The sequence below is a fragment of the Palaemon carinicauda genome, chromosome 5, assembly GCF_036898095.1.
Source record: "Palaemon carinicauda isolate YSFRI2023 chromosome 5, ASM3689809v2, whole genome shotgun sequence".
Classification (NCBI taxonomy): Eukaryota; Metazoa; Arthropoda; class Malacostraca; order Decapoda; family Palaemonidae; genus Palaemon; species Palaemon carinicauda.
In genome coordinates, this window is record NC_090729.1 from 40,942,601 (window position 1) to 40,966,753 (window position 24,153).

Genomic DNA, 24,153 nt, shown 5'->3' on the forward strand with positions numbered 1-24,153 from the left:
TCAGTTTTCTTGAGGCAGTTTATGTGTTTTTCATAGCTTCTACACATCGGTATGCAATCCTTACAGACCTACTGAAAAATGTTGAATCTGGTCCAGTATTGGTGCCAAAGAGGGTTTCTACAAAACGATGGTCCTGTTGAGCAGATGCCTTGAAAGCACTTATTCAAGGATATCACCTAATCTGTGAAGCTCTTAAAAATAGCAAGTGATGAAAATGATTTAGCCAAAGCACGGTATGTGGGCAATGGACTCCATGACAAGATGCTCAAATTAGAGATTGCAATTTATGATGTTTTTTTGCATGACATTCTTGGCCGAGTTGATGCTACAAGTAACACACTGCATGACTCAAAACTTGATCTGAACGCACCAGTAGCAGTGTTGAAGTCCTTGGAATGTTTTTTACGTGAAAAGCAAGAGTGCTTTCATGTTCATGAGGAAAAGGGACAGGACATATCTGGAACCGATGAATATTTTCCACCCCGCATTCGTCACCGCAATGTGCGCCTGAATCCGTTGGATTATGGACGATCTGAGGAAGTAACTCTTTCTCACTCTGAAAACTTTTGTGCTGATAATTCTCTTCCAGTAATTGCTCAGTTTTTTAGTTCCCTTAATCAACGTTTGAAGGCCTATGAGAACACCTGCTCCCTTTTCGGATTCTTATCTGGACTGGAATCACTGAGCTGTACTGAAAGAGAAGCAGCGGCAGTAAAATTAGTTTGTGAATATATAGATGATCTGGATCAATCACTTGGTGTTGAACTTGTACAGTTTTCAGTTTTTTTCACCCAGTTTCTGGATGATTATGTTAAGACTGATAGCTTTGGGAAGGAGCATTTCCTATACAAATTGCTGCTAGACAAAAATGTTGCAGATACTTTATCTAATGTTGAGATAATGCTACGGATGTACTTGGTGCTTATGGTCACAAATGGCTCTGGAGAACGTTCATTCAGCAAAATGAAGTATATAAAAAACAGACTTCGTACTACAATGCATCATGATCGACTCAGTTACCTGGCTTTGATGAGCATTGAGTATGACATCCTCAGACACATTGACTTTGATATATTGATCACCCAATTTGTAAGGGCCAAGTCTCGTAAAGTGTCTGGTTTGTAAATACAGATACCGCTATAGTTTTTCTTTCTACGAAGAAACTTTGGTTTTGATTTTAAGATTGGCGGCACAGAGTATGGGTCATGCTTCCTAATCAACTTCGAAAAATGGTCAGTTTGTACAGTCAGGTGTGAAGAGTCCTGATGAGTGAAGGCAAACTAACATATTTAGATTTATGGTAATAAAACATATGCTATTTATTTGAATTGCTTTTCACCATCTTTTTATATTTGAGTGTACAGAGTCAGGATAGGTCATTTTGCACACGTGATTAAAATGACCAAAATTTATTACTGGTATGACCGGCAAAGATGATTTCCCGGTGGAGCTTACAGCGGCCCCCGGTGAGGCTTGCTTCGCTCGCCACCCACCTCAAGCAGGGTGGGCCTCCACACACAGATTGTCCAGGGGCCTCCACATGCCTAAATCTGGCCCTGCCTCACGTTTCTAAAAGGCATTAGGTGCAGTCCTTAGCACATCATTAAAACATAGTAGAACATGTAACCCAGAGGCATCCCTTAGAGCTGGGTGTCTGGTTCCCTTATCACTCCCCACAAAGCATTCAATATGTTACCTGCTGAAGCATTGTTCGATCGAGTATTACGCATCCCAGCGGAAATCCTTCCGGGTAACAATGAGAAAAGGCTAATAGAGGATAAAAGTGTACTTCTGTGTCCATCATGGATTAAGAAAAATCAGTGCTCAATGAACCTAAAAGTAGCTCTAATATGAGATGAATATAGTGCCCCTGAATAAAGGCTTTAAATTTGAAGACTGATGAAAAGCTTCTACTATCCTAAATTTAGAAATTATTAGTGTCAAGGATCTACCTATGTCTCAAAACAATTTTGCAGCTTGAGTATGATGAACAACATTGCCTTTTCATATTAAATCTAAATGTATTACTTAAGGAAGACAGGGTAAACAAATGTGTTTAATGTGCCTGTCATAATACTTTTTTTTCGCTAGATAAATGAGTAGGCCCCTTCTGGAACAAATAAGAAAAAAGAAAGATGAACTCTTTTTTTAAATGTTAGGTTGTATTACCCGAAAAACAATTCACGAAATTTGATCATAGGAGGATATTGGAATAATATAACAAGACCGATTTTTCTGATAACAATATCCATAGTATTTCCGAGGATCTTTAAATATTGAAAAATGTTTGGCAACTCAGAGACAAGTGGCTCTCAACAAATAATTGTATATTATACGCATATTGAACAGGTATGGTTCTAGGATTGATCGTAAATATGCACGAGGTCGGAGGAATATTGTAATGGAATAAAAAAATCTATCATTTATAGAATTGTCCCTCTTGGCTTGATTTAACTGAGAGAGCAAATTTCGATATTAGTAACGGATGTGACATAGAGTGGTCAAATGTTTTTAACCTCTTATCACAACTATTTTTTGTACTGTGTATCCTATTATTAATTAAATCTTATATACATCAACGTAATCAAACTTGTCGTACTTCATTAGATATTCATACAAAATTATTGCTATCGTATAAAAGATTTAGTAGAATCTATAGATTATATTTAACTGTTTATAATGATAATAGCACTACTACTACTACTACTACTACTACTTTTACTACTACTACTACTTTTACTACTACTACTACTACTACTACTACTACTATTTCTGATAATAATAATAATAATAATAATGATAATAATAATAATAAATGCATCATCTTTGGTTCAGTCTATTACAAGATTTCATTCAAATGGTTCGTTATCAGGTTTCTTGGGTAAGGCACTTTCTTTCGATACCTGTATTTGTATTTGATGTATGTTTATACATTGAGAGTTAATGACCAAAATGAATAGAGAAAACAAAACAATCTCAAAAAGTCCATGGAAAAGACGATATCATAGTACATAACTGACCTCCCAAGCTATTTATACACCTGTAGTAGAGAGACAATAAAGGCAGTGTATTCTACCAGCATTAAATTCATTCCCCTCATGTGTTGTATTCTAAATTTAATGAACACTGGGCTGACCAACCAAACACGAGAAACACAGTAATTGAGACAGCAGCAGCCAATGTAACTCATACAAGGCTTTGAAAGTGTATTCGCCACAAAAGCAATACATTTTACATACTACCCAAATTGCCATGAGTCTACAATGTATGATCGACATACACTTAAAGTTTTGATCCATTGACCTCTTGAGACTCATAAACCCTTAGTACAAGCGGCAGTCAGGGATACTCATACCAAATTATTAAGGAACAGCTACTGAAAATATATTCAGTGCCTCCGCAGAAGAGAGACAAGGTATTCTTTAGACTATGCTACACACCATTTGGATATACAAAGGCGAACCACACCTATTAAAACTTCCAATGCTCTCTCACTTTTCCACCTGCATCCACCAAAGAAGTAAGAAAGATGGACATCTTAAGTGAAGCAACCATCACACAATTATGAGAAGTGGTAAGGCCAAGAGTACATAAAGCATTGTTGGTGCCACTAAATGATATCTTTACTAAGATTTTAAGTCTCACAGTGTCCTATGACAGCTAAAAAGGCATACTCAATATAGCCACACAAACAGGGGAAAAGGGAGGTAAAGGAAGAAAGAAAGACTGTAACAGCAGTACCAGCAAGGAGTTGGTGGTACCTCTCCATACCTTGCAACTCCCATTACCTCCATCACTAAAGGGGCTTGGGCATCCATTGGTGTTTTGGTGACAGGGCAGAGAGGAGACCATTTTCATATCAAGCCTGTAAAGAGAGCTAATGAGTCTACCCTCGCAAGGCCATGACTAAGGCCAAATATTTTGAAGAGCGGTAATCTTGAAAAAAGAAAAAAAAAAAATATAAGGATGCAGAGGCCAATCACTATCTCTTGCAAAGATCGAGTACTCAATGCTTTAGGCATATTAGACCTAGTCCATGATGCACCTTATCATTATTTATATGGGTAAATTGACAGCGTTATCCTGAATGTATCTTTCTACACAACGGATGATAAGTCTGGCAGGAATTTTCTAGTGGACACAGACGCCTGTAGATGATTTATTTTATATTTGTCAGGTAATGTATCCTGTCACAGGTACATCAGTCTTGCAACCATCATGTCGAATAAGAAGCACTCAAGATTAATAGAGTAAAAAGAGCTGACTTATCTTTCCAAGGGAGAAAATACAGGTGGCCGTGCATGGTAGCCAACAATAAGCAGCCCCAGCTGGGAGCTGTTTTACTGAAGGCTTTAAAACTTGCAATAAACGTTGGCGGTCAGTGTTTTCTGTAGCTACAGTCACAAAGGATGGAGCAAATACCAGCTGTGATGTACTGCAAGAGTTCAAAGCATTTATGGAAAAATCTAAAGATGCATTCAAGGAAGTTTTAGTTGACCGGCTACCAAGGGTTCCAAGTACCGGGTTAAGCCTCACATTACTACAGAAGGACACCCATCTTACTCCTGCTACAGAAGATTGCCATTGGAGGAATTCAAAGTCACCAAGGAAATGTCCTTCGATTAAGAGAGGAAGAAATTTGACAAACCAACTGCTTGGGTTAGGCCTCTTCACTATACATGGTACCCAAGACAGACGGTACATGGAAGCCCTGTAGGTAATATTGTTGTCTTAACAATGACACGATGCCAGATCTTAAAGTGTCTCCGATATTAGTGGTATCACTAATAATCTCGCGTGGCAAAATATTTTTCGTAATTAGAGGCTTTTTAAGGTTATTTTCAGGTGCTGTTGCCTTCCAAAAAACATCCATAATAGTGCCATGATTACCATGTACCACAAGTACTCTTTCAATTTCCCTTGGTTTGTCCTCAGGAACACATTGGATTCCGTCACTAGAGACATTCCTTTCGTCATGGAGTACGTTGATGATATACTTGTTTTCAGCCAGCACATTCGGGGCACTCATAAAATACTACAAAGTCTTTGAGGGAATTACCTTGATATCAGAGTAGATCAATGTGAGTGGGCGAGGTCTTTAGTGATGTTCCTTAGGAAAAAATTCGATACAGAAGGGATTCCTTCATTCCTGCAGAAGGTGCAGCCACCAAGGACATCAAGAGACTTCAAGAATTGGCCTGAATGATAGATTATTATCCCTTTTTCAATCTGAGTATTTCAGGAATAAGGGCACTTATATCAGGTATCCTTCAAGGGAATACGAAGAAATTTAACTTGGTGTAGCTCCTGCAGAAGGCGTCCTATGAAATGAAGAGAGCCCAGGAATCATAGACAAGGTTGGCATATCCCTACCCAGATGAATATCTACTCCTCAGAGTGGATGCCAGCAGGATTGCTATTGGAGCCATTTTAGAACAGCATATATCGATTGAAATGCAATCACTTACCTTCTTCAGTAGGAAGTTAACCAGATCGGAGAAGAAGTACTCTAATTTCGACAAAGAACCTTTCAGAACACAAGGGCGTACACAAATGCCACAATCCAGACGAGCCCTCTACCCATCATCCATGCATTTACTAAAATCAAAGATGCATGGTCTTCTCGGCAGCTGTATCAGCTATCAGCCATAACGGAATTCTCCTACCGCATCACATAAATCTGGGGAAAATCCATTAAAGTGGCAGATGTCATGTCAATTTGGAATAGGTTATAATGATCTTGCAAAAGGTCAAGCGAACAATCCTGAGTTAGAGCTTCCTAATGGAAGACAATAATTTAAAGTTGATTCATAATAAAAATGGATGGCTGGTAGACATTTTTTGCAATGTGAAATAAGTACATTAAGACCGTGCCCTGGCATGTCATTAACTTTTAGAAAGGTAGCTTTTAAAAATGTGATAATGTATCTCATCTGACAAATCACGCAACAATGAATATAATGACAGATATTTGTGGAGAAATGGATATTCAGGGTTGGGGCAGAAAACATTTTTCTGGTCAAAAAGTCAGAGTCAGAGAGCATATAAAAACCAGTGTGGGAAAATCCAAAGCATTCACCAGACGCCTTAACACATTCATGGGGATATATAGTGGTTCAACTGCTGCCATCAGAGCGATACCATTATACATTTGCGATAATCAACATAAATACAATATAATTAAAGGTGGCCCATCTGTCATATTATGGCTGTGAAATTCTCATAAGTTACCATTAACTGGGTAGCGCAACATGGTATCAAAGAAAACCATTGTGGGTGATACAAGTTTCACCTCATGTCAGGGCCGGATTTAGGGGTGTGTGCAAAGAGGGCATCTGCCCAGGGGCCACGACATTTTAGGGGGCTTCCACATTTTAGGGGGCCTGAAAAAAAGGTCCCAGGCTTAAAGAATTAAATTTCAGTAAATATGTAAGTAATAAAAGTTTTTATATCAGAAATAAAAATAAATTGTGGATATTTAAGATTTATCTTTTTTTCATCACGGAAAACTACAGTAAAACCAAAGTAAAAAACGTAATATTATTAGAAATATAGACTATGTTTACAGTTACTCCTAAAATTACCTCCTATATTTTAATGCATTGTTGGTTGACAAAATCACAAGGGACGGTTTGTAGGTAAGTTTGACTTCAAATATTTCTATATATTTTGGTTTCTGTGAGATTATTTATTGAATGTATGTATTTGTACCATTGTCTGCGTAATCAGTGGTGGTTCTTCCTATGGGCGGTATAGGCGGTCGCCCAGGGCGGCACTTGGGAGGGGGCGGCATTGCCTCCTCCCAAATGCAGATCATACCATGAGTGCCTGAGTCTATCAATAAACATTGTATAAAAGTCCCATAAAGAGAGAGAGAGAGAGAGAGAGAGAGAGAGACGGACTTTGACACGTACGATACTCGTAACGAAAAGAGAGAGAGAGAGAGAGAGAGAGAGAGAGAGAGAGAGAGAGAGAGAGAGAGAGAGAGAGAGAGATGGTTTTAACACGTACGATACTCGTAACGAAGAGAGAGAGAGAGAGAGAGAGAGAGAGAGAGAGAGAGAGAGAGAGAGAGAGAGAGAGAGAGACTTTAACGCGTACCATACTGGTGACAGCGTCAACGCTCCACACTCTGCTTAACATCCTTGTGAGTAGCCTCAGAGGTAAGTGAAAATTAAGGGTGTATTAAACTCTCTTTTGTTCTTTTTATCCTTTTTTTCACGCAGCTATTCAATCTACTGTCTGGTTGGGGTTGTGAATAAGTGGTATGATGGATAAATCCTCATTTATTTTGCCTGTGTCTCATTTATTTTGCCTGTGTCTGGTAACGCCTCCTAGACTATTGAATACATTTATATGATAGTTGGCACGCTGTTATATTACAGGTCTGTCAGTCAAGTGTCAAGGGCTATAATTTTTTTGCTACCTCAGTTTTAAGGTGAGGTTAGAATTGGGTAAACGAACTATATTCAGAAACGTTTTATGCGCATTTTGGAAGGGGGCCGTCGAAGGTGAGGTTCGCCCAGGGTGCCATGTAGGCTAAGTCCGCCACTGTGCGTAATGTACTTGTTATTTGAGTGTATCCGCCACTGCAGTGAAATGAAATTAGTAATGATGAAAGTTGAATTAAAAGTATGCTTGTGTGTTTGATTGTGAATCCTTTCATAGAACACTCAGCAATTCAGTCGTTAGGATGCATACAGACACACATACTCGTGTTCTCCCACGTAACATTAAAACGGCAATGCCGCACACAGCTCTCAGCAGTGGCGTAGACAGTCACATCACAGCTGCATATTGCTTATGTGTAAAGTCAGACCAGCTCTGTCTCCTGCACTCATATATTAACCCATGCAGTCTGGAAATTGTTATTTTTTTTTTTGTCGTGGTTAGACTAGTGAAGAAATTTGTTTCTCATATACTGTTGGTTTTTTGGCACTGTATATGCACTAAAAACGTAAGTGTTTATTGTGGAATAATTGTTTCGCTTCTATGCTTTTTCAGTTAATTATGTTTTGTTGCTTCTTGGTTAAATATGTTTTTGGTAAATATTCTGTTATTTGGTTTTTCAGTTTGAACCACGGCTCTTTATTCCTTAGTCACTGCTTGTTATTCCTTTGCTATTGCAAATTTTATCCCTTTGATAATACACCTCTGAATACAACAAGTATTATCCCTTGGTCACACCATTGATTGATCACTTTGGTAGCAATGCGTCTCAAGTTTGAGTGATATACATATACCTGCGTCATACCTCTGTTAATATATCTAGGTTAATTTTTTTACATACTGTGTTCGTCAGCTTAAAGTTAGGGGCAGCCATAGTGTGTAACAATAGGGGATGTCAAAACTGATTGCAGAGCGAGAATTCATTAACTGGAGGTAATTTTCCCACAAGAAATAATGGAAACAGGGGGGAGGCATGGACAGGCATGAAGGTGCGCGAAAATTTGAAAGTGGTGCTGCAAAAAGGAAGGCCTCTAAGGAACGAGCTGAGAAAGAAGATCAAGAACTTTCAAAACACGTTGACTGACTGAATTCTTCACTCGTCCACCAGCATCAACATCAAAACAGACAGACAGCACTCCATCTACAGGACAATCAGAACAGGGACCTGCTTCAAACACACCAGCTCATTATTCATCTGGAGGATATGGCCAGAATGATGTCTCTGATCTGAAGACTGGTTCATCTTCATTGTCAAAGCTAGTGAACCAACAAACAACTACACAACTCAATGATAAACCGTTATGGCCAGAAAAGTTGACAAAAGAATTCGTTGATTATTGGGCTGTGAAAGGTGCTTAGGATCTGCAATACAGTGATGCCAAAATATTGGATGTTAAATCAGCGACACAAACATGTAAAAAGGATACACACAATATCAGTCGTAAATGCACACCAGCCATGTTTGAGCGAAAGAATCGAAATGGGGAAGTTGTGAAGCGTGCATGGCTCTGTTTCTCTCCAACAAATGGGAGAATCTACTTTTTTCTGTAAATTGATGGGTGCTACGAAATCGCAATTCACAGTTGATGGATTCTGTGATGGGAAACATGGTAGTAATCAACTTGTTGGCCATGGCCAATCCAAAGACCACCTTCAAGCAGTTTTTTCAGCAGCAACTCGTGTAGTGGGAGCTGGAAGTATAGACTAAATTTGAGTTGCAAGTGAATCAAATTGAACAATATTGGCACAGTCTTATAAAGAGACTAGTGAGTGTGCTTAAATTTGCATGTGATCGTGGTCAAGCTCTTCGTGGCGATGATGAAAAAAATTGGATCTCCTCATAATAGAAACTACTTAGGATTATTAGAACTTCTGACTGAGTATGATGATTTCCTCGGGCAACACATCCAGAAACATCCAAATTGTAGCAGTGGTCATACAAATTATTTGTCTACAACCATCTGTGAAGAACTAGTCAGCCTAATGGGTAATGAAGTTTTGAATGAAATCATTTTTCGCATAAAATTTTCAAAATGCTACACAATTTCTCTTGATTCCACACCAGATGAAGGCCACGTTGATCAACTACGTCTGATTTTCAGATACATGGAGCATGACACCCCTGTAGAGAGATTTATGAAGTTTTTACCAAACCAAAGACACAAGGCTCAAGAAATGTTTGAAGGATTACAAAAGTTTCTTGAAGATAATGATATTGACATACAAAATGGGCGTGGTTAGTAATGTGATAACGCCTCTGCTATGAGTGGGAGATATGATGGCCTGCAAGCCAAAGTGGCAGCTGAAAATCCTCACGCAGTTTGGATACCTTGTTTTGGTCATTCACTGAACCTAGTTGGAAATGCTGCAGCTGAATATTGTCAGGAAGCTCTCACATTTTTCAGTTTTCTTGAGGCAGTTTATGTGTTTTTCATAGCTTCTACACATCGGTATGCAATCCTTACAGACCTACTGAAAAATGTTGAATCTGGTCCAGTATTGGTGCCAAAGAGGGTTTCTACAAAACGATGGTCCTGTTGAGCAGATGCCTTGAAAGCACTTATTCAAGGATATCACCTAATCTGTGAAGCTCTTAAAAATAGCAAGTGATGAAAATGATTTAGCCAAAGCACGGTATGTGGGCAATGGACTCCATGACAAGATGCTCAAATTAGAGATTGCAATTTATGATGTTTTTTTGCATGACATTCTTGGCCGAGTTGATGCTACAAGTAACACACTGCATGACTCAAAACTTGATCTGAACGCACCAGTAGCAGTGTTGAAGTCCTTGGAATGTTTTTTACGTGAAAAGCAAGAGTGCTTTCATGTTCATGAGGAAAAGGGACAGGACATATCTGGAACCGATGAATATTTTCCACCCCGCATTCGTCACCGCAATGTGCGCCTGAATCCGTTGGATTATGGACGATCTGAGGAAGTAACTCTTTCTCACTCTGAAAACTTTTGTGCTGATAATTCTCTTCCAGTAATTGCTCAGTTTTTTAGTTCCCTTAATCAACGTTTGAAGGCCTATGAGAACACCTGCTCCCTTTTCGGATTCTTATCTGGACTGGAATCACTGAGCTGTACTGAAAGAGAAGCAGCGGCAGTAAAATTAGTTTGTGAATATATAGATGATCTGGATCAATCACTTGGTGTTGAACTTGTACAGTTTTCAGTTTTTTTCACCCAGTTTCTGGATGATTATGTTAAGACTGATAGCTTTGGGAAGGAGCATTTCCTATACAAATTGCTGCTAGACAAAAATGTTGCAGATACTTTATCTAATGTTGAGATAATGCTACGGATGTACTTGGTGCTTATGGTCACAAATGGCTCTGGAGAACGTTCATTCAGCAAAATGAAGTATATAAAAAACAGACTTCGTACTACAATGCATCATGATCGACTCAGTTACCTGGCTTTGATGAGCATTGAGTATGACATCCTCAGACACATTGACTTTGATATATTGATCACCCAATTTGTAAGGGCCAAGTCTCGTAAAGTGTCTGGTTTGTAAATACAGATACCGCTATAGTTTTTCTTTCTACGAAGAAACTTTGGTTTTGATTTTAAGATTGGCGGCACAGAGTATGGGTCATGCTTCCTAATCAACTTCGAAAAATGGTCAGTTTGTACAGTCAGGTGTGAAGAGTCCTGATGAGTGAAGGCAAACTAACATATTTAGATTTATGGTAATAAAACATATGCTATTTATTTGAATTGCTTTTCACCATCTTTTTATATTTGAGTGTACAGAGTCAGGATAGGTCATTTTGCACACGTGATTAAAATGACCAAAATTTATTACTGGTATGACCGGCAAAGATGATTTCCCGGTGGAGCTTACAGCGGCCCCCGGTGAGGCTTGCTTCGCTCGCCACCCACCTCAAGCAGGGTGGGCCTCCACACACAGATTGTCCAGGGGCCTCCACATGCCTAAATCTGGCCCTGCCTCACGTTTCTAAAAGGCATTAGGTGCAGTCCTTAGCACATCATTAAAACATAGTAGAACATGTAACCCAGAGGCATCCCTTAGAGCTGGGTGTCTGGTTCCCTTATCACTCCCCACAAAGCATTCAATATGTTACCTGCTGAAGCATTGTTCGATCGAGTATTACGCATCCCAGCGGAAATCCTTCCGGGTAACAATGAGAAAAGGCTAATAGAGGATAAAAGTGTACTTCTGTGTCCATCATGGATTAAGAAAAATCAGTGCTCAATGAACCTAAAAGTAGCTCTAATATGAGATGAATATAGTGCCCCTGAATAAAGGCTTTAAATTTGAAGACTGATGAAAAGCTTCTACTATCCTAAATTTAGAAATTATTAGTGTCAAGGATCTACCTATGTCTCAAAACAATTTTGCAGCTTGAGTATGATGAACAACATTGCCTTTTCATATTAAATCTAAATGTATTACTTAAGGAAGACAGGGTAAACAAATGTGTTTAATGTGCCTGTCATAATACTTTTTTTTCGCTAGATAAATGAGTAGGCCCCTTCTGGAACAAATAAGAAAAAAGAAAGATGAACTCTTTTTTTAAATGTTAGGTTGTATTACCCGAAAAACAATTCACGAAATTTGATCATAGGAGGATATTGGAATAATATAACAAGACCGATTTTTCTGATAACAATATCCATAGTATTTCCGAGGATCTTTAAATATTGAAAAATGTTTGGCAACTCAGAGACAAGTGGCTCTCAACAAATAATTGTATATTATACGCATATTGAACAGGTATGGTTCTAGGATTGATCGTAAATATGCACGAGGTCGGAGGAATATTGTAATGGAATAAAAAAATCTATCATTTATAGAATTGTCCCTCTTGGCTTGATTTAACTGAGAGAGCAAATTTCGATATTAGTAACGGATGTGACATAGAGTGGTCAAATGTTTTTAACCTCTTATCACAACTATTTTTTGTACTGTGTATCCTATTATTAATTAAATCTTATATACATCAACGTAATCAAACTTGTCGTACTTCATTAGATATTCATACAAAATTATTGCTATCGTATAAAAGATTTAGTAGAATCTATAGATTATATTTAACTGTTTATAATGATAATAGCACTACTACTACTACTACTACTACTACTTTTACTACTACTACTACTTTTACTACTACTACTACTACTACTACTACTACTATTTCTGATAATAATAATAATAATAATAATGATAATAATAATAATAAATGCATCATCTTTGGTTCAGTCTATTACAAGATTTCATTCAAATGGTTCGTTATCAGGTTTCTTGGGTAAGGCACTTTCTTTCGATACCTGTATTTGTATTTGATGTATGTTTATACATTGAGAGTTAATGACCAAAATGAATAGAGAAAACAAAACAATCTCAAAAAGTCCATGGAAAAGACGATATCATAGTACATAACTGACCTCCCAAGCTATTTATACACCTGTAGTAGAGAGACAATAAAGGCAGTGTATTCTACCAGCATTAAATTCATTCCCCTCATGTGTTGTATTCTAAATTTAATGAACACTGGGCTGACCAACCAAACACGAGAAACACAGTAATTGAGACAGCAGCAGCCAATGTAACTCATACAAGGCTTTGAAAGTGTATTCGCCACAAAAGCAATACATTTTACATACTACCCAAATTGCCATGAGTCTACAATGTATGATCGACATACACTTAAAGTTTTGATCCATTGACCTCTTGAGACTCATAAACCCTTAGTACAAGCGGCAGTCAGGGATACTCATACCAAATTATTAAGGAACAGCTACTGAAAATATATTCAGTGCCTCCGCAGAAGAGAGACAAGGTATTCTTTAGACTATGCTACACACCATTTGGATATACAAAGGCGAACCACACCTATTAAAACTTCCAATGCTCTCTCACTTTTCCACCTGCATCCACCAAAGAAGTAAGAAAGATGGACATCTTAAGTGAAGCAACCATCACACAATTATGAGAAGTGGTAAGGCCAAGAGTACATAAAGCATTGTTGGTGCCACTAAATGATATCTTTACTAAGATTTTAAGTCTCACAGTGTCCTATGACAGCTAAAAAGGCATACTCAATATAGCCACACAAACAGGGGAAAAGGGAGGTAAAGGAAGAAAGAAAGACTGTAACAGCAGTACCAGCAAGGAGTTGGTGGTACCTCTCCATACCTTGCAACTCCCATTACCTCCATCACTAAAGGGGCTTGGGCATCCATTGGTGTTTTGGTGACAGGGCAGAGAGGAGACCATTTTCATATCAAGCCTGTAAAGAGAGCTAATGAGTCTACCCTCGCAAGGCCATGACTAAGGCCAAATATTTTGAAGAGCGGTAATCTTGAAAAAAGAAAAAAAAAAAATATAAGGATGCAGAGGCCAATCACTATCTCTTGCAAAGATCGAGTACTCAATGCTTTAGGCATATTAGACCTAGTCCATGATGCACCTTATCATTATTTATATGGGTAAATTGACAGCGTTATCCTGAATGTATCTTTCTACACAACGGATGATAAGTCTGGCAGGAATTTTCTAGTGGACACAGACGCCTGTAGATGATTTATTTTATATTTGTCAGGTAATGTATCCTGTCACAGGTACATCAGTCTTGCAACCATCATGTCGAATAAGAAGCACTCAAGATTAATAGAGTAAAAAGAGCTGACTTATCTTTCCAAGGGAGAAAATACAGGTGGCCGTGCATGGTAGCCAACAATAAGCAGCCCCAGCTGGGAGCTGTTTTACTGAAGGCTTTAAAACTTGCAATAAACGTTGGCGGTCAGTGTTTTCTGTAGCTACAGTCACAAAGGATGGAGCAAATACCAGCTGTGATGTACTGCAAGAGTTCAAAGCATTTATGGAAAAATCTAAAGATGCATTCAAGGAAGTTTTAGTTGACCGGCTACCAAGGGTTCCAAGTACCGGGTTAAGCCTCACATTACTACAGAAGGACACCCATCTTACTCCTGCTACAGAAGATTGCCATTGGAGGAATTCAAAGTCACCAAGGAAATGTCCTTCGATTAAGAGAGGAAGAAATTTGACAAACCAACTGCTTGGGTTAGGCCTCTTCACTATACATGGTACCCAAGACAGACGGTACATGGAAGCCCTGTAGGTAATATTGTTGTCTTAACAATGACACGATGCCAGATCTTAAAGTGTCTCCGATATTAGTGGTATCACTAATAATCTCGCGTGGCAAAATATTTTTCGTAATTAGAGGCTTTTTAAGGTTATTTTCAGGTGCTGTTGCCTTCCAAAAAACATCCATAATAGTGCCATGATTACCATGTACCACAAGTACTCTTTCAATTTCCCTTGGTTTGTCCTCAGGAACACATTGGATTCCGTCACTAGAGACATTCCTTTCGTCATGGAGTACGTTGATGATATACTTGTTTTCAGCCAGCACATTCGGGGCACTCATAAAATACTACAAAGTCTTTGAGGGAATTACCTTGATATCAGAGTAGATCAATGTGAGTGGGCGAGGTCTTTAGTGATGTTCCTTAGGAAAAAATTCGATACAGAAGGGATTCCTTCATTCCTGCAGAAGGTGCAGCCACCAAGGACATCAAGAGACTTCAAGAATTGGCCTGAATGATAGATTATTATCCCTTTTTCAATCTGAGTATTTCAGGAATAAGGGCACTTATATCAGGTATCCTTCAAGGGAATACGAAGAAATTTAACTTGGTGTAGCTCCTGCAGAAGGCGTCCTATGAAATGAAGAGAGCCCAGGAATCATAGACAAGGTTGGCATATCCCTACCCAGATGAATATCTACTCCTCAGAGTGGATGCCAGCAGGATTGCTATTGGAGCCATTTTAGAACAGCATATATCGATTGAAATGCAATCACTTACCTTCTTCAGTAGGAAGTTAACCAGATCGGAGAAGAAGTACTCTAATTTCGACAAAGAACCTTTCAGAACACAAGGGCGTACACAAATGCCACAATCCAGACGAGCCCTCTACCCATCATCCATGCATTTACTAAAATCAAAGATGCATGGTCTTCTCGGCAGCTGTATCAGCTATCAGCCATAACGGAATTCTCCTACCGCATCACATAAATCTGGGGAAAATCCATTAAAGTGGCAGATGTCATGTCAATTTGGAATAGGTTATAATGATCTTGCAAAAGGTCAAGCGAACAATCCTGAGTTAGAGCTTCCTAATGGAAGACAATAATTTAAAGTTGATTCATAATAAAAATGGATGGCTGGTAGACATTTTTTGCAATGTGAAATAAGTACATTAAGACCGTGCCCTGGCATGTCATTAACTTTTAGAAAGGTAGCTTTTAAAAATGTGATAATGTATCTCATCTGACAAATCACGCAACAATGAATATAATGACAGATATTTGTGGAGAAATGGATATTCAGGGTTGGGGCAGAAAACATTTTTCTGGTCAAAAAGTCAGAGTCAGAGAGCATATAAAAACCAGTGTGGGAAAATCCAAAGCATTCACCAGACGCCTTAACACATTCATGGGGATATATAGTGGTTCAACTGCTGCCATCAGAGCGATACCATTATACATTTGCGATAATCAACATAAATACAATATAATTAAAGGTGGCCCATCTGTCATATTATGGCTGTGAAATTCTCATAAGTTACCATTAACTGGGTAGCGCAACATGGTATCAAAGAAAACCATTGTGGGTGATACAAGTTTCACCTCATGTCAGGGCCGGATTTAGGGGTGTGTGCAAAGAGGGCATCTGCCCAGGGGCCACGACATTTTAGGGGGCTTCCACATTTTAGGGGGCCTGAAAAAAAGGTCCCAGGCTTAAAGAATTAAATTTCAGTAAATATGTAAGTAATAAAAGTTTTTATATCAGAAATAAAAATAAATTGTGGATATTTAAGATTTATCTTTTTTTCATCACGGAAAACTACAGTAAAACCAAAGTAAAAAACGTAATATTATTAGAAATATAGACTATGTTTACAGTTACTCCTAAAATTACCTCCTATATTTTAATGCATTGTTGGTTGACAAAATCACAAGGGACGGTTTGTAGGTAAGTTTGACTTCAAATATTTCTATATATTTTGGTTTCTGTGAGATTATTTATTGAATGTATGTATTTGTACCATTGTCTGCGTAATCAGTGGTGGTTCTTCCTATGGGCGGTATAGGCGGTCGCCCAGGGCGGCACTTGGGAGGGGGCGGCATTGCCTCCTCCCAAATGCAGATCATACCATGAGTGCCTGAGTCTATCAATAAACATTGTATAAAAGTCCCATAAAGAGAGAGAGAGAGAGAGAGAGAGAGAGAGACGGACTTTGACACGTACGATACTCGTAACGAAAAGAGAGAGAGAGAGAGAGAGAGAGAGAGAGAGAGAGAGAGAGAGAGAGAGAGAGAGAGAGAGAGAGATGGTTTTAACACGTACGATACTCGTAACGAAAAGAGAGAGAGAGAGAGAGAGAGAGAGAGAGAGAGAGAGAGAGAGAGAGAGAGAGAGAGAGAGACTTTAACGCGTACCATACTGGTGACAGCGTCAACGCTCCACACTCTGCTTAACATCCTTGTGAGTAGCCTCAGAGGTAAGTGAAAATTAAGGGTGTATTAAACTCTCTTTTGTTCTTTTTATCCTTTTTTTCACGCAGCTATTCAATCTACTGTCTGGTTGGGGTTGTGAATAAGTGGTATGATGGATAAATCCTCATTTATTTTGCCTGTGTCTCATTTATTTTGCCTGTGTCTGGTAACGCCTCCTAGACTATTGAATACATTTATATGATAGTTGGCACGCTGTTATATTACAGGTCTGTCAGTCAAGTGTCAAGGGCTATAATTTTTTTGCTACCTCAGTTTTAAGGTGAGGTTAGAATTGGGTAAACGAACTATATTCAGAAACGTTTTATGCGCATTTTGGAAGGGGGCCGTCGAAGGTGAGGTTCGCCCAGGGTGCCATGTAGGCTAAGTCCGCCACTGTGCGTAATGTACTTGTTATTTGAGTGTATCCGCCACTGCAGTGAAATGAAATTAGTAATGATGAAAGTTGAATTAAAAGTATGCTTGTGTGTTTGATTGTGAATCCTTTCATAGAACACTCAGCAATTCAGTCGTTAGGATGCATACAGACACACATACTCGTGTTCTCCCACGTAACATTAAAACGGCAATGCCGCACACAGCTCTCAGCAGTGGCGTAGACAGTCACATCACAGCTGCATATTGCTTATGTGTAAAGTCAGACCAGCTCTGTCTCCTGCACTCATATATTAACCCATGCAGTCTGGAAATTGTTATTTTTTTTTTTGTCGTGGTTAGACTAGTGAAGAAATTTGTTTCTCATATACTGTTGGTTTTTTGGCACTGTATATGCACTAAAAACGTAAGTGTTTATTGTGGAATAATTGTTTCGCTTCTATGCTTTTTCAGTTAATTATGTTTTGTTGCTTCTTGGTTAAATATGTTTTTGGTAAATATTCTGTTATTTGGTTTTTCAGTTTGAACCACGGCTCTTTATTCCTTAGTCACTGCTTGTTATTCCTTTGCTATTGCAAATTTTATCCCTTTGATAATACACCTCTGAATACAACAAGTATTATCCCTTGGTCACACCATTGATTGATCACTTTGGTAGCAATGCGTCTCAAGTTTGAGTGATATACATATACCTGCGTCATACCTCTGTTAATATATCTAGGTTAATTTTTTTACATACTGTGTTCGTCAGCTTAAAGTTAGGGGCAGCCATAGTGTGTAACAATAGGGGATGTCAAAACTGATTGCAGAGCGAGAATTCATTAACTGGAGGTAATTTTCCCACAAGAAATAATGGAAACAGGGGGGAGGCATGGACAGGCATGAAGGTGCGCGAAAATTTGAAAGTGGTGCTGCAAAAAGGAAGGCCTCTAAGGAACGAGCTGAGAAAGAAGATCAAGAACTTTCAAAACACGTTGACTGACTGAATTCTTCACTCGTCCACCAGCATCAACATCAAAACAGACAGACAGCACTCCATCTACAGGACAATCAGAACAGGGACCTGCTTCAAACACACCAGCTCATTATTCATCTGGAGGATATGGCCAGAATGATGTCTCTGATCTGAAGACTGGTTCATCTTCATTGTCAAAGCTAGTGAACCAACAAACAACTACACAACTCAATGATAAACCGTTATGGCCAGAAAAGTTGACAAAAGAATTCGTTGATTATTGGGCTGTGAAAGGTGCTTAGGATCTGCAATACAGTGATGCCAAAATATTGGATGTTAAATCAGCGACACAAACATGTAAAAAGGATACACACAATATCAGTCGTAAATGCACACCAGCCATGTTTGAGCGAAAGAATCGAAATGGGGAAGTTGTGAAGCGTGCATGGCTCTGTTTCTCTCCAACAAATGGGAGAATCTACTTTTTTCTGTAAATTGATGGGTGCTACGAAATCGCAATTCACAGTTGATGGATTCTGTGATGGGAAACATGGTAGTAATCAACTTGTTGGCCATGGCCAATCCAAAGACCACCTTCAAGCAGTTTTTTCAGCAGCAACTCGTGTAGTGGGAGCTGGAAGTATAGACTAAATTTGAGTTGCAAGTGAATCAAATTGAACAATATTGGCACAGTCTTATAAAGAGACTAGTGAGTGTGCTTAAATTTGCATGTGATCGTGGTCAAGCTCTTCGTGGCGATGATGAAAAAAATTGGATCTCCTCATAATAGAAACTACTTAGGATTATTAGAACTTCTGACTGAGTATGATGATTTCCTCGGGCAACACATCCAGAAACATCCAAATTGTAGCAGTGGTCATACAAATTATTTGTCTACAACCATCTGTGAAGAACTAGTCAGCCTAATGGGTAATGAAGTTTTGAATGAAATCATTTTTCGCATAAAATTTTCAAAATGCTACACAATTTCTCTTGATTCCACACCAGATGAAGGCCACGTTGATCAACTACGTCTGATTTTCAGATACATGGAGCATGACACCCCTGTAGAGAGATTTATGAAGTTTTTACCAAACCAAAGACACAAGGCTCAAGAAATGTTTGAAGGATTACAAAAGTTTCTTGAAGATAATGATATTGACATACAAAATGGGCGTGGTTAGTAATGTGATAACGCCTCTGCTATGAGTGGGAGATATGATGGCCTGCAAGCCAAAGTGGCAGCTGAAAATCCTCACGCAGTTTGGATACCTTGTTTTGGTCATTCACTGAACCTAGTTGGAAATGCTGCAGCTGAATATTGTCAGGAAGCTCTCACATTTTTCAGTTTTCTTGAGGCAGTTTATGTGTTTTTCATAGCTTCTACACATCGGTATGCAATCCTTACAGACCTACTGAAAAATGTTGAATCTGGTCCAGTATTGGTGCCAAAGAGGGTTTCTACAAAACGATGGTCCTGTTGAGCAGATGCCTTGAAAGCACTTATTCAAGGATATCACCTAATCTGTGAAGCTCTTAAAAATAGCAAGTGATGAAAATGATTTAGCCAAAGCACGGTATGTGGGCAATGGACTCCATGACAAGATGCTCAAATTAGAGATTGCAATTTATGATGTTTTTTTGCATGACATTCTTGGCCGAGTTGATGCTACAAGTAACACACTGCATGACTCAAAACTTGATCTGAACGCACCAGTAGCAGTGTTGAAGTCCTTGGAATGTTTTTTACGTGAAAAGCAAGAGTGCTTTCATGTTCATGAGGAAAAGGGACAGGACATATCTGGAACCGATGAATATTTTCCACCCCGCATTCATCACCGCAATGTGCGCCTGAATCCGTTGGATTATGGACGATCTGAGGAAGTAACTCTTTCTCACTCTGAAAAGTTTTGTGCTGATAATTCTCTTCCAGTAATTGCTCAGTTTTTTAGTTCCCTTAATCAACGTTTGAAGGCCTATGAGAACACCTGCTCCCTTTTCGGATTCTTATCTGGACTGGAATCACTGAGCTGTACTGAAAGAGAAGCAGCGGCAGTAAAATTAGTTTGTGAATATAAAGATGATCTGGATCAATCACTTGGTGTTGAACTTGTACAGTTTTCAGTTTTTTTCACCCAGTTTCTGGATGATTATGTTAAGACTGATAGCTTTGGGAAGGAGCATTTCCTATACAAATTGCTGCTAGACAAAAATGTTGCAGATACTTTATCTAATGTTGAGATAATGCTACGGATGTACTTGGTGCTTATGGTCACAAATGGCTCTGGAGAACGTTCATTCAGCAAAATGAAGTATATAAAAAACAGACTTCGTACTACAATGCATCATGATCGACTCAGTTACCTGGCTTTGATGAGCATTGAGTATGACATCCTCAGACACATTGACTTTGATATATTGATCACCCAATTTGTAAGGGCCAAGTCTCGTAAAGTGTCTGGTTTGTAAATACAGATACCGCTATAGTTTTTCTTTCTACGAAGAAACTTTGGTTTTGATTTTAATATTGGCGGCACAGAGTATGGGTCATGCTTCCTAATCAACTTCGAAAAATGGTCAGTTTGTACAGTCAGGTGTGAAGAGTCCTGATGAGTGAAGGCAAACTAACATATTTAGATTTATGGTAATAAAACATATGCTATTTATTTGAATTGCTTTTCACCATCTTTTTATATTTGAGTGTACAGAGTCAGGATAGGTCATTTTGCACACGTGATTAAAATGACCAAAATTTATTACTGGTATGACCGGCAAAGATGATTTCCCGGTGGAGCTTACAGCGGCCCCCGGTGAGGCTTGCTTCGCTCGCCACCCACCTCAAGCAGGGTGGGCCTCCACACACAGATTGTCCAGGGGCCTCCACATGCCTAAATCTGGCCCTGCCTCACGTTTCTAAAAGGCATTAGGTGCAGTCCTTAGCACATCATTAAAACACAGTAGAGCATGTAACCCAGAGGCATCCCTTAGAGCTGGGTGTCTGGTTCCCTTATCACTCCCCACAAAGCATTCAATATGTTACCTGCTGAAGCATTGTTCGATCGAGTATTACGCATCCCAGCGGAAATCCTTCCGGGTAACAATGAGAAAAGGCTAATAGAGGATAAAAGTGTACTTCTGTGTCCATCATGGATTAAGAAAAATCAGTGCTCAATGAACCTAAAAGTAGCTCTAATATGAGATGAATATAGTGCCCCTGAATAAAGGCTTTAAATTTGAAGACTGATGAAAAGCTTCTACTATCCTAAATTTAGAAATTATTAGTGTCAAGGATCTACCTATGTCTCAAAACAATTTTGCAGCTTGAGTATGATGAACAACATTGCCTTTTCATATTAAATCTAAATGTATTACTTAAGGAAGACAGGGTAAACTAATGTGTTTAATGTGCCTGTCATAATACTTTTTTTTTCGCTAGATAAATGAGTAGGCCCCTTCTGGAACAAATAAGAAAAAAGAAAGATGAACTCTTTTTTTTAAATGTTAGGTTGTATTACCCGAGAAACAATTCACGAAATTTGATCATAGGAGGATATTGGAATAATATAACAAGACCGATTTTTCTGATAACAGTATCCATAGTATTTCCGAGGACCTTTAAATATTGAAAAATGTTTGGCAACTCAGAGACAAATGGCTCTCAACAAATAATTGTATATTATACGCATATTGAACAGGTATGGTTCTAGGATTGATCGTAAATATGCACGAGGTCGGAGGAATATTGTAATGGAATAAAAAAATCTATCATTTATAGAATTGTCCCTCTTGGCTTGATTTAACTGAGAGAGCAAATTTCGATATTAGTAACGGATGTGACATAGAGTGGTCAAATGTTTTTAACCTCTTATCACAACTATTTTTTGTACTGTGTATCCTATTAATAATTAAATCTTATATACATCAACGTAATCAAACTTGTCGTACTTCATTAGATATTCATACAAAATTATTGCTATCGTATAAAAGATTTAGTAGAATCTATAGATTATATTTAACTGTTTATAATGATAATAGCACTACTACTACTACTACTACTACTACTTTTACTACTACTACTACTACTACTACTACTACTATTTCTGATAATAATAATAATAATAATGATAATAATAATAATAATAATTATAATAATAATCATCATCATAATCATCATCTACTACTCCTATTGATGCAAAGGACCTCAGAGGATTCCTTTGCTAGATACATCAAAGTATAACCAGTTCTTTGTGATGAGCAGTGCCTATCTAATTAAGGCAAGTGTCCTCTGCCGGCCCACGCTATTTTTAGTAAGATCATCCACCAGGTATCACGGATAAAAGCTGAAAAGACAGTTTGTCCAATCCCTTAAACTCAATACGTCACCCTGCAGCCAGTGACTTTACCAAGATTGTGGGGGCATTTCTTCCACATCCAAAGCTTGCATTACTCCACCAAGTAGCTCATCCGCTTATACAAGTATAACGATTGGGAAACATGGATTGCTTAGATATACCACCTAGCACAGTATAATAATAATAATAATAATAATAATAATAATAATAATAATAATAATAATAATAATAATAATAATAATAATAATAATAATAATAATATTATTATTATTATTATCATAATTATTATTATTATTATTATTATTATTATTATTATTATTATTATTATTATTATTATTATTATTATTATTTTTATTATCATTATTATTATTATTTTTTTTATTATTATTATATGACTACTACGATTGATACTTTCATTCGGCCTTGTTTCCAGTATTGTTCATCAGTCTGGTCTTTTGTTGTTAATTCCCATCTTATTTTATTGGACCAAAATTTGTTGTTTAATAATTTTTTTTCCTGATCTGGATATTACTCTTATATATGGCCCCGCCGTTCCGTTTGCATTCAGATCTTCCCAGACTCCTAGACAATATCATCCTGTACATAGTACCAGGTATGTACTTAATATCAGTCTCTCCTTCTCGATCATAAGGACTAAGTACCCTGCTTCTCATAACTCCTGCTATGAATGCGGATGTCATGAGATTTAGGTAATAAAAATTTGTGGCGGACATAACTACTTCTATTTGTGTTCGATGTACTGTAATCTAGACACGGATGATTGTACCTTTGATTGTCTTCTCACCATTATATCCGATAAAAGAAGATGATAGAAAAGACTCTGTTGTGTTTCTTGGAGATTTCAATGCTCAACACAAGGACTGATTAAATTCTGTTTCTCTTACCGATTGCCATGGGTTAAGAGCTTTAGACTTTATCTCTGAATCAGGCTAAGAGCAAATCATAAGTGAAGCTACTGACAGGTCTGGTAACTGTTTGGACCTCACATACACCGACTCCTCTTGCGTTATAACAATTAATGCTTGTTATCCAGTAGGGACATATGATCAATCCTTGATTTCATTAGTAGTGAAAAAAGAGCAGCATTTCGCTGATGTATCATACTCATGTAAGATTTATATGAAATATCAAGCAGACTGAATTCGGATTTTGAGTTATCTTTTTTGCTTGAATTGGCCATGATTGTTTAGTAGTGTTGACCCTCTTGTCCCTTTGAAAGAGAATATAGTCAATCTCATTGGTAGGAGCATCCCTTCTTGTGTGCTAATATACCAAGTGAAGGACAAACCCTAGTTCAGTGGTGATTATAGACGTGCTTATTTGGAGAAGCAGGAGGCCTATCATCTGTGGAAGGGTAACAGATCAGATGTGACCTGAAATAAATATACTCAGCTTAGAGCTTTTTCTCCAAGTGTTTGTG

The 24,153-nt window shown here is 38.2% G+C and overlaps 3 protein-coding genes across 3 annotated transcripts; all 3 read left to right on the forward strand.

The window, feature by feature from the left end:
* The first annotated feature begins 261 nt into the window (after positions 1–261).
* Positions 262–1,125, forward strand: LOC137640439 (uncharacterized). Its single transcript, XM_068372987.1, has one exon. It carries the CDS (start codon positions 262–264, stop codon positions 1,123–1,125), a length of 864 nt encoding a protein of 287 aa, XP_068229088.1.
* Positions 1,126–10,111: 8,986 nt separating this feature from the next.
* Positions 10,112–10,975, forward strand: LOC137640440 (uncharacterized). Its single transcript, XM_068372988.1, has one exon. The coding sequence runs from the start codon at positions 10,112–10,114 to the stop codon at positions 10,973–10,975; it is 864 nt and encodes a 287-aa protein (XP_068229089.1).
* Positions 10,976–19,965: 8,990 nt separating this feature from the next.
* Positions 19,966–20,829, forward strand: LOC137640441 (uncharacterized). The gene has a single exon (XM_068372989.1). The coding sequence runs from the start codon at positions 19,966–19,968 to the stop codon at positions 20,827–20,829; it is 864 nt and encodes a 287-aa protein (XP_068229090.1).
* Positions 20,830–24,153: the final 3,324 nt, after the last annotated feature.

Coding starts and splice junctions, on each gene's coding strand:
- LOC137640440 (XM_068372988.1), top strand. CDS start 10,112: ATGCTCAAATTAGAGATTGCAATTTATGATGTTTTTTTGCATGACATT.
- LOC137640441 (XM_068372989.1), top strand. CDS start 19,966: ATGCTCAAATTAGAGATTGCAATTTATGATGTTTTTTTGCATGACATT.
- LOC137640439 (XM_068372987.1), top strand. CDS start 262: ATGCTCAAATTAGAGATTGCAATTTATGATGTTTTTTTGCATGACATT.